Below are 12,188 nucleotides of genomic sequence, written 5' to 3' on the forward strand. Positions count from 1 at the left end.
AGACCAGCCTGGCCAACATGACGAAACTCTGTCTCCACTAAAAATACAAAAATTAGCCAGGCACGGTGATACGTGCCTGTAATCCCAGCTACTGGTGGGCTGAGGCAGGAAGATCACTTGAACCTGGGAGGCAGAGGCTGCAGTTAGCTGAGATTGTGGCACTGCACTCCAGCCTGGGCAACAGAGAGAGACTCCGTCTCCAAAAAAAAAATCAAGCTTCAACAATATTAATGAAGATGCAAAATTTGAAAAATATATAAAAAAAAATAGTCTACATTCTATTATACATCTAGGATTTAAAGAATATAAGATCCAATGTAATAATTGCCTGATTCAAATATATAGTGGATCAGTTGCCAATCAAATTTAAACTGGCCAATCCAATTCAAACAGAAGACCAAAACATACACATGTGAATAAGCTATTTCAGTGAACAAAAAATACTGAATTTGATCAACTATATTTTTGTTCATTGAATGCTGTGACAAAATCTCATCTGAAACAACCATGTCACTATCACATGGCTAGTTAAGTAGTTATAGCTAGTTACACTATCACACTGCAAAAAAAATTCATTTTCTGAGGCTCTGACATCTCTGTAAAAACACATTTTAATATTAGGAGAAAAGAGAAATACTTACGAGTAGCTGGTTAGTTTATCTAAGTTGTTGTGCATATTAAATGCATATGTTTCTCCTAAATCAAAGAGCTTCTCCAAAGCCTCGTAGATGAATATGATGCAAATAAGGGCTGCAAAAGCCTCTTCTGTAAATCGAGTAATATAACACACAAGACTGCTTGCATCTGTTGCAACCAAAACAATGCACAAAAAAGAAGTCCACAGACCAATACTGGTTCTTAAAGACAGATAAGAAAGTTGATAATCTCTGTTTAGAAAGAAAAATATGAATATGATAAACATATGTGGAATAGTATTTGTACCTAAAATTTTTCATTGCAAGCAATGGGAACAGCATGAAAACACGATTCCTAAAAGAGAATGAATTACAGAATGACAAAATAACATCTAGAAAAAACTCTGTATCTTTTTCTGCTTCGGCTGAAGACTAGCTTATTAATAGATTTATTATTAATAAATTAATTAGTATTATTAATAGTTTATTACACTTATATAAAAGATTTACAGTGAAAATCTACTAGGCGATAAATATTTCAAAATCATTACAGCTCACTTTATAAATCAGTTATGAGTAAATGACAGGTATGGTGTCTATATGAAAAAACAATTGCATCTTACTCCCTCTAAAGATCCAGACGTCATATGTATCAATACAGTAACCAGCTCCAACATCATTACATCACTACCACTACCCTCCTCTCCCACCATTATCACCACAGAAAGTGTTCTTATTTTAAACTTCAAGAAATTACCAGAATCTATACTTCGGGTCACTGCATTCTCTATTAGTCTATGTGGCATGCCAGATTGGAATCAGATTAAGCTTGTTTAGTGAGTACAGAATCAGAAAAAGAGAGCTGGATCCATCAAATATGTAATAGCATCAAGTTGTTTCAAACTAAAATATACAAACTTCATTTATGTCACAAAAGGAAGAGTACTAGAGGCTGGGTGCAGTGGCTCACGCCTGTAATCCCAAACTTGGGGAGGCCGAGGCAGGTGGAACACTTGAGGTCAGTTCGAGACCAGCCTGGCCAACATGGTTAAACTCCATCTCTACTGAAAATAAAACAATTAGCCAGGTGTGGTGGCGGTGCCAGTAATCCCAGCCACTTGGGAGGCTGAGGCAGGAGAATCACTTGAACCTGGGAGGCAGAGGTTGCAGTGAGCCAAGACCGCACCACTGCACTCCAGCCTGGGCAACAGAGTGAGATTAGTCTCAAATAAATAAATACATAAATAAATAAAATAAGGAACAGTATTAGCCATGCTGAATTCAAAGTCTAACAGCTACAGTACCCTATATTCATTTCTACAGTGTGAACAACCTCACCAATGGAAACTGACACTTCACTCTGATTGCTTCAACCCAATTCAGATTAACACCTTCTTACTGGTTTAAATTTGTTAGCACAAAGGATTTGTATTTAGCCCTCAAGTGATCTGCTTATCAGCATTCAAATCCACTGATTTTATACTCAAGGACAATCTTACTTTCTTCATCTCCAAGTTACTGGATTAAGAATGGAAGGGGCCAGAGGGTGGTCAATCATACAGTAGCTCAAAAATAATGAGAATGCATATATTGACCAAATTACTTTTAAGCAATTAAATAATTCCCTTCTAAGTTAATAAACAATTTCATATATAACACATGTGATAAGTAGAGAGGGCTATTACTTACCTGCAGAATTTATATAAAATTTTTTCAAACACTAGAACTGGACCTGTGCTCCCCAATATTGTTAGAGGTTGCCCAGCAAACAATGAATAGGCAATCCCAGTTAATGATGCTCCAAAAAGAGACTCTATTGCGCTCTGTTTAAGGAAAAAAGAAATGAATAAAAGCAATACATCATAAACATTTCTCTAACGTACTATAATACATGTAAGACATCTGGAAAATAAAAATACCCATCAAGCAGTTATAAAACCAACACCACTTTGACTTTTTAATTTAAAATATAAAAAATTACAAATACATTTTAAATACACAAGAAAAAATGCTTTCTTTTTGCATATTAAAAAGAAACTTTTGTGATCATCCTTAATTCAAAACTCAATACAGGTTGAGTATCCCTAATCCAAAACTCCACACTCCAAACTTTTTTAGTGCCAATACGACACTCAAAAGGAAATGCTCATTAGAGCACTTCGGATTTCAGATTAAGGATGTTCAACCAGAAGTATAATCCTAAAAAAAATCCAAAATCTGAACTACTCCTGGTTCCAAGCATTTCAGATAAGGGATACTCAACCTGTGCTGTGGGATGAAAGGAGCAAAGAGTAAATGGGAGAGACACACACAAGAGCTTCAACTTTATCTACATATGTTTTATTTCTTAAGTCTGTGAGTACAGAAGGATATGTATTATTTTGAATAGTTTTATATGGCTGAAATAGTTCATTTTAAAAATAAAAAATAGTAAATAATATGGTGCTACAAAAAAGAACTGCTATAAAAAGATCTTTCGAATAGGTGATAAATCAACATGTGACTATCTTTCTCAAACTGATTTCTAAAGAGCAAAACTTTCCACATATTTTAAACAAATTAATCTAATATGATAGGCTTAATCAATTATCAAAACTGAAATATTTAACAAAATAAATGAGAAAAATCTCAAAAAAATTTATAGCAACCATAAATGACAAAGTATCACTAAAGTTTGGCAAGAAAAGATACAGAAAATGAAAGACTAAGAGAATTTAAATCAAAGTTAGTATACTAATTTTGTACAACCACCACCATTACGTTCTAACTAATCAGGCTATCAGATGATTAGCTATGCCACTAGAAAAAGGGGGAAAGAATCAGAAAGTAAGGAAAGAATAGTTTACCATATACAAACATCAAGGTCAACTGGAATGTACTATCCAGAAAAGCCAGCCCATTAATCGGTAAAGGGAAGGAGAAAAGAAGCTCGTAAGAAACAATCCTGCTGAAATGAGAGGCAGCGCAGCAACAGGCAAAGAGGAGGGCTTCCGAAACTAGATTTCCAGTGGGAAGACTGACTACTACTAGGTGTTCAGCCATGGCCATATCTTAACCTTTCTAAGCCTAAGCTTTCTCACTTTGAAATGGGGGTGATGATAACTAGAACATAAATATTATTTGCAAAAACACCTAGCAAGCATGGTGTCTGGCACACAGAATATAGTCAATGAATGGGTAGCAATTCTCATCATCAGCTAGAACAGCATCTTCCAAAATAAAAAATCACAAAATGACAGTATGCAATGAAAGTATAATTCAACTATTAGAATAAAAACAGGATCAAACTCAAAGATAAACAAATTTATCTTTTGGCAGCATAAAGGAGAAGTGTCCATCTTAATGACACATTTGTTAATTATATGGGCTAAATTTGTTTTCTTGTCTGTGGAGAAAAATGTTTGTTCTTAGAAGACACTGCTAAGCCATCATAAAATCCTTAGTTCAATTACAATAAGCATATTTAGGAATGAATTTATGCAGAGCTTAAGTCAAAGGAAAAAAATGGGCCGGGTGCCATGGCTCACGCCTATAACACCAGCACTTTGGGAAGCCGAGGTGGGTGGATTGTTTTGAGCCCAGGAGTTCAAGACCAGGCTGGGCAACATGGCAAAAGCTGGTCTCTACAAAAAAATACAAAAAATTAGCTAGGCGTGGTGGTACACACCTATAGTCCCAGCTACTCCGGAGGTTATGAGGGAAGTCCAGTGAGGTCAAAACTACAGAGAGCTGAGATCATGCCACTGCACTCTAGCCTGAGTGACACAGTGAGACCCTGTCTCAAAAAAACAAAAAGCAGAAACAAAGGGAAAAAATGTCTAAATGGTATACATACAGAGAAAAAAAGCAAAACATTGAGACATGAAGCAAGGAGATGTCAAAAAAGACATTAACACAGGCAAATGGCTATAAAATTAAGGTTCCCCTCTCCTAATCTTGGGCTGAAAAGCAGATATGGCCATATGAAGACCTTTTTTTTTTTTTTTTCTAATTTTTGAACTGTTTCTATGTTCACTGCCATACTGTTACCTGTCTTTTCCCCTAAAGAAATCACAGCCTGGCTGGGCACGGTGGCTCACGCCTGTAATCCCAGCACTTTGGGAAGCTGAGGTGGGCAGATCACGAGGTCACATTATCGAGACCAGCCTGACCAACACGATGAAACCCTGTCTCTACTAAAAATACAAAAATTAGCCTGGCGTGGTGGTGGGCCCCTGTAGTCCCAGCTACTCAGGAGACTGAGGCAGGAGAATTGCTTGAACCCGAGAAGCGGAGGTTGCAGTGAGCTGAGATCGCGCCACTGCACTCCAGCCTGGTGACAGAGCGAGACTCCGCCTCAAAAAAAAAAAAAAAAATCACAGCCTATTACACTGCCTGCCTACCTCATTCTCACATTCAGAAGTTTCCACTGTACCCATCAGAAGGCCTACCTACCCTTACCTTCCCCTCACACACCTATAAATACACCTTCTCTACTGTACTACCCTTTCAAATCATCAAATACTCCTGCTAATCTTCCCTCCTCAAAACCTCTAGTTTGGTTTTCACAGAATTTCATCATTCTCATTCCTCTTCTAGGTCTGTGTGTCTAATTTGCTGGGATCATTTTCCTCCTCCATCCCATCTCTCCTTCATTCCATAAATCTGGGTAATTTCACACTTTTTCCCTCTCCTTCTCTCCCTGTAAATTATCTTTCTTGTTAACTTCCTCTATTCTATTTCAACCTTCACTCCTATATAAACGATTCCCAATCTTTACATTTCCTCCTCACCACTCTACACACTCTGGGACCATATCTCCTAATATCTCCATTTCCACCTGAAGTTCTAATAAAGCACCTGATAACCAATACATATCCTTATCATTTTCTTCTATAATATTTCTGCTTCCTCTATTTCTATTACTTCAAATCCTACAGCTCTTCCTTTATCTCACTCACGTGTGGCAAAGCACTATGTATATACTATTTTGTCTTTTTCACTTAATCACTTTTGTCTTTTTCACTTTTTTCACTTAGAATCCTTGAGGACAGGAGATACTGGCTCTTCTTACACTTATCTATATTCCTCCAATGCCAAACACATTGTCACATGTACAAGATATCAAATAGCAAGATTAGATGGGCAGGTAATGAATGACAGTCCACGGACAAAGAGGCAGCAATTCCATGATGGTAACAGATAAACCACATTCCCATGGGGACTAGCAGAGTGACATGCACAATTTGTGACAGCACATAAAGCAACTTACTAAAAATATGGACCTTTGATACAATGATTAAAGACTAAGGTAAAAAGATTTTACATAATCCAAAATAAATTCAGAGTTGAAAGAAAATTTCAGTTGTTAGGTTTATTTCATGTTTAGATCATGAAATATTTTAATTCGATAATTATCATGCCTTAGCTTTCGTTATTTTTTAACCTTTGATCTATAAAAAAAGAATGTTCTCCGAAGAATAAATACAATTAAGTAAAATGCACTTAAGAATTACAAATCGTCTCATTTAAATGCCATTAAAATGCATATCAACAACAACAAAGAAATGCCTTTCAAGATTTTACAAAGCACCATAGCTCTGAATACAGTATAACCAGGAACAGGAAAACATAAAAACTTTCATTTTAGTCATATCAAAGAATGGATGAAGCTTTCAATTATATTTTCCAAATAAGTTTTAGCTATTTTCACACAGATTTAATAACAGCAAAATTAAATGCCACTTCAAAAAGCCACAGTTTCCATAATTATGTTCTATTCTTCCAGCCGAGTATAGGCTTACCAGACAGGACTGAGGAGTTAATATTCATCATGTGGCTCTAACTAATCCTATGATACCTTACAGGATATGAAGTAGCCCCTGATAAAAACCCCCATGACCCACCCAGAATCAGTTCAACTGTTGTCTTCTCCCAGTCCACCCCACCTCAAAAGACAATCCAAGCCTTTTACTCAATTTATAAAACCATTCATCCAGCAAGCCAAAGTAAACTTTTCTTTAATTTTTTTTTTTACCTCAACTGTGCATCTTCTGTTCAAATGGCTTCCCCATGTTTTCCACAGCAATTACCTTTGGGGAAAGTCTGCTTTGGGTCACGTTAATCATGCTGTGGGTAGACTCTTCAAATAAAAGTATGAATAGTGAGACAAATGCATACAGACACTTGCCTCTGAAGAGCTAAGAGCCTGGCCACTACCAATCTTTGTACTCACTATTCTGCCTTCTGTAGCTTCTCCAAGCAGCCCTCCAAAAGTGATTACAGGAGACATACAGGCACAGTATAGGAAAAGAATCGAGGCCAGGCACTGCAGGCTTAATGCATCCTTGAAGTCACTCAAGAAAAAAGGTGCTTTCCTTTTGATGTCAAGTATCAAACCACCAAAAAGCCTAAATAGGTGAGATGAAACTCGTCAAACTGTACACTAGAGGATTCTAGCTACTTCAGACTAAAACTATGGGCTACACAAAACTGCTGGTGCCTAGGTGTTTTGTCAACAAAATGTTAAATCCAATTTAACTTATAAATTACAGAAGATACACTCATTTAATCTAATCTAATGACAGAGGAATGTTATATTTCATTAAGAGACAATTATCTGTATTTTACGGACTATATAATGAAAAGACTGCAGGCAAATGATTTTATATGAGTAAATGTAATTTTGGACACAAATGTGCAAGGCAACGTATAACAAAATAAACAAAACCCAACAACCCATTTATGAAAATGTGCATAAGCAATTCTATTAATTGTCTATATTAAAATCTTAAAGGCAACAATCACAAATACGAGGAAGGCAATTATTATCCAAATACACTTTAATATAAATGTAGTATGTTGTGCTTAGATGCACAAGTGGTATGAATTCAATAACTTTAAAAACTTTCAAAACTAGTACTTCAATCATATAAAAGGGGGAAAGAAATCCCTAAAAACTATTTCAGTATATTTAATTTACTGTGTATGTAGACAAACTAATATGTACATTAATAAAACTAACAGGTTTCAATTAGTAGATTAAAAATCTGTTTGTACATCAAAGCTGTACCATTTCAACATTTTTAACAATTAGTCTTTTGGATATATCTAACTTGAAGACATTCCAATAAAATATAAGCTCCATGAGGGGAGACTTTTTCTTGTTCACTGCGTTATCTACAGTGTCTAGAACACTACCTGGGAAATAGTAGGCACTCAACAAACACTGGTGACTAAATCAGTAATTCGTTTTAATACTCAAAAAACAGATAATCATTCAAATCCCAACTGCAAGAAAATTGACCAAAAAAACTAACATTAAGCTTTCAAATGGATATTTCAAGCTTTACCGTTGTAATTTTTTTAAGTTGATACTGAAATCCTAAACACAAATTGACAAGTAGTACTCTGTTCATAATCTGACAGCAAGGGAAATCAGCTTGCAATAAAAAAGGTGCCATCAATAATCTAAAATATGAATCTATAGTATACCATCAAATTGATAATTACTTAGTAGAGGGCATACAGATGCTCTCATGTGACTGAGATCAGTGGAGGCCTGACACAGTGCTTCTCAATGACTAACCCTATCCCAGTCTGAAGAAGCGATAATAGCTAATAATACAACAGTACTGTTCACACAGGGTCAAAATCTTTTCTCTATTGTATTCACAGAGACAAAAACACTTCATTAGTCAATGAATTAATTGTGGATTTCAGTTTCTCTAAAGTCTATATTCAGTATGCCAGTTACTTATTTTTATGATATAGTACCCTTTAAGGATGTCATCAAAATCCCTAAGATTGTATCTGTATAAGATACCCTGTTTTTTTTTAAACAAAGATTTAATATTTAAGATTATTTAATTCCATACTGACCACCAGTGGACAATAAAGAATCAATAGCCACATGCTTTTCCACATTATGAAAATACTATAACATTTATCTACTTCTACAAAATATTAAGGCAATGTTTGCATCTGCCAATATTTCTATTTTTTGTTACAAAAATTAACTTCTTAAACAATTTTTCTAGCTAGGTTTCCAGAGAGCAATACAATGGTTTAATCATGCTTGTCCATGGAAGATTACCTCATGATATAATGCTCATTTAAGAGTTTTAAATCTGTGCACATATACAAAGAAATTATTAGTTGTAATTACTCTCTGTTTCCATAATTCTCTAACTCAATATGAAGAATTATAATAAGACTCTACACCTTCTTCAAGAACCTTCTGTATAAGCAATGGAAATTAACCTACACACTACATAACTGCAATATTCTGAATATACAGTCCATTATTTTCCTTTTAAAGCTTGATACATACTATTAAAATTATTTATAAATTCTTATATATTTATACATATAAATTTTCCTTATATATAATAATGCACATTTTTCTACATATGAAAAAATACTGTACAAGATTAGGTTCCAAACACTTGGAAAAAATATAATATTTATGTTTTCATCAAATCATCCCCCAAACCCTTCAAAATATCAGTATTTGCACCCACCGTCCAGTCCTCTGTAGCTCAGGCCCAGCATGATGAGCGGCCTCTTTAGGAGTCTCACCCGATGTGGGGGTAGAGCCATCGTGAAACACAGGAATCTTTCTCTTTTCCTGAATTTCACAAAAAACATTATTTTCAGAATTCTATTTTAAGAAAACTTGAGATGGCATCTTCAATTAGAGTGAATATCAGATTTTATATTAATTATGTATCTAATCAGTTCTCCTAGAAAAGAATGGTTCCTAAAATAAACTCTCTTCTGAAATAGATTGCTCTTTAAAAATAGAAGCTAATATCAGTTTCTATTAATATTTTAAATTTGCAATTAGCTTTTTGCATCTTATGTTCTAATTATCAATATACTATAAAATATATTCACACATACCATTTCAAATTCCTATTCACCAATAGCTACAAACGTAAGTAACCTCCAAAAAAGCATCTCTCCCACCAAAACTTTAAAAATACTGCTCCTATTAACTATTGAAAATTACGCTTTACATTAAGAAAAAAGCAAATGTCATTTTTCTTCTACTAAAGTATTTCCCTTAAAAAATAGCTGTTTGATAAACATGTTCCCACAAAAATCCACTTCCCATTACATTTTATTACAAATTCAAGAGTACTATTCACATGATACAGGATTTCTCCCCCTCTGTTAAAGACAAAGAAATGAACTTTTAACTTGTTACATCAAGAGATTGCTGGGGCTAAAAATATGTGTGAGCATGTGCACATACAAGAGGAAAGATGGTAGGAAAGATGGAAGAAAAGGAAACAGAGAGGTAAAGGGAAAGGGAGACAGAGATCTGTCATCCCAGGAGGTTTACTGGGTCAAAGGCTCTAGGTGAATTAAAGACTTAGGCTACCTGGTTTACATGCTCCATATTTAGAGAGTAGCAAGGCTCATCTACAAATGTAAGACTGCCATTTGAAAACGTCAAAATCTCACTTACAAAATTTCAATTTTCAAACTTACATCTTAAAGAGGAAAGGGATAAAATTTTAGACTCCTAGGAAACAAAAATAATTTTAAAAACTACAAATTATAAAAGTAATTGTGGTTTTGGCTATTATTTCTAATTTAATCATTTAATTGATTTAATCATTTAATTGAATTGATTAAAAATAATGGCCAAAGCCACAATTACTTTTGTGCCAACCTAATAAAACCCATGAGACCCAGCCAAAGCACATTCAAGAAAATTAAGCAATTATATTAAGAAAAATGAAACAAGGAAAAAAAAGTGAATTAAACAACTACCTCAGAAAATGTGAAAACAAAAAATCTTTCCTGGAAGAAAGTGAAAGGAATGAAATAAAACAGCTAACAGCAGAAACTAAGATACAAAATAAAATGCATTTTTTAAAAGTACTAAAATAACTTTTAAAGGCTGCTGTTTGAAAAATACAATAGACCTTTAGCTAATAACAAAACAAAAAAAGCAAAGAGGCAATAATTTCATAGTGAGCACATTTTATATACATACACAAATACATACTATATATAACTCCATGAAAATAAATTTGAAACCTAGATGAAACTGGTAATATACTAGGAAAATGATTTACCAAAACTGACATCAGAAAAAATAGGAAGTTTTATATATACCAATTTCCAAAGAAGAAATAAGCTAATTGTTGAGGTCTACATGACAAAAGATTCAAGCTCAAAAAACTTTACAAAGGAATTCTTCCAAACTTTTAAAATCAAATTATTCCACACCATTTAAAACTGTTTAACAAAAATGAAAACTTACAAACTTTTTATGAAACAAGTATATTGATGTGAAGTATAAAATGTGAAGATGGCACAAAAATCTATAAACCAATCTACAGTAATACAAACTAGTAGACATAGACCACTACCACTTTAAAGTCCAAACTGGGTTGACTCCAGGAATTCTTTCATATTCAAAAATCTATTCATATGATTTACCATAATAATTGATAAATAAAATTAATATAATCATTTGCCAGAGATGCTGAAAAGGCATTTGATAAAATTCTACATCAATTTATATTTTAAATGTCAATAAAAAAGAAATAATGTTACTTTCTTAACATGATGAAATGTATATTTTGGCTCCAATGTCATTATCTTACTTAATGGGAGAAATACTAGAGACATTTGACTACAGTGAGAAACAAGTTTAAAAATGCCTATTTAAAGCCCTGCTACTTAACACTGTACTAGAGATTTTAGTTAATACAATTAGACAACAGAAAACAATTACATGTATAAGATTTAGAAAAGGAGGAATAAAACTATCTCTTACTTACAGATTATTTGACTGAAAAACTATTACAAACAATTAAGGATGGTAGCAGGATTAAAAATACACAGTTGAGGCCGGGCGTGGTGGCTCACACTTGTAATCCCAGCACTTTGGGAGACCGAGGCAGGTGGATCACCTGAGGTCAGGAGTTCAAGACCAGCCTGGCCATCACGGTGAAATCCCATCTCTATTAAAAATACAAAAATTAGCCGGACATGGTGGTAGGCGCCTGTAATCCCACCAACTCGGGAGGCTGAGGCAGGAGAATCACTTGAACCCGGGAGGCAGAGGTTGCAGTGAACTGAGATCTCGCCATTGCACTCCAGCCTGGGTGGCAAGAGCGAAGCTCCATCTCAAAAAAAATAATAAAATACACAGTTGACTCTTGAATAAACAAGGGAGTTGGTACCAACTCCCATGCAGTTGAAATTTTGTGTATAACTCCCTGAAACTCAATCTAATAAGCCTACTGTTGACTGGAAAGCCTTACTGGTAACATGAACAGTCGAACATATATTTGGCATGTTAGAGGTGTTATATCCTATATTTTCACAATACAGTAAGCTAGCGAAAAGAAAATATTAATGGAAATACATCATAATTTCTATTTCACTTTATTTCATTTCTCTAAAAATGTGGACAGTACCAATCCTTGTTTCCTTCAGTACCCAAACCATAGAAGGATCCATGTTGCAAAAGAAGTCAAAAGCAATCCTGAATAATCAGAACCCTTCTGCCATATCAGCTGATGTCAATTTGTTTTCTGGCACTACTAC

The 12,188-nt window shown here is 34.5% G+C and overlaps 1 protein-coding gene across 9 annotated transcripts in view; it reads right to left on the reverse strand.

The window, feature by feature from the left end:
* The window catches only part of SLC4A7 (solute carrier family 4 member 7), a 111,416-nt gene that overhangs the window by 29,798 nt on the left and 69,430 nt on the right, over nt 1-12,188 (reverse strand). For all 9 annotated transcript variants that reach the window (XM_019024660.4, XM_055380914.2, XM_004033768.5 and 6 more), the window contains 4 exons: nt 9,137-9,243; nt 6,850-7,024; nt 2,325-2,458; nt 642-887 (listed from right to left, as the gene is read on the reverse strand). In XM_019024660.4, coding sequence (XP_018880205.1) covers nt 642-887; nt 2,325-2,458; nt 6,850-7,024; nt 9,137-9,243 — 662 coding nt within the window. The remainder of the gene's footprint in view (nt 1-641; nt 888-2,324; nt 2,459-6,849; nt 7,025-9,136; nt 9,244-12,188) is intronic.

Source organism: Gorilla gorilla, chromosome 2, assembly GCF_029281585.2.
Source record: "Gorilla gorilla gorilla isolate KB3781 chromosome 2, NHGRI_mGorGor1-v2.1_pri, whole genome shotgun sequence".
NCBI lineage: Eukaryota > Metazoa > Chordata > Mammalia > Primates > Hominidae > Gorilla > Gorilla gorilla.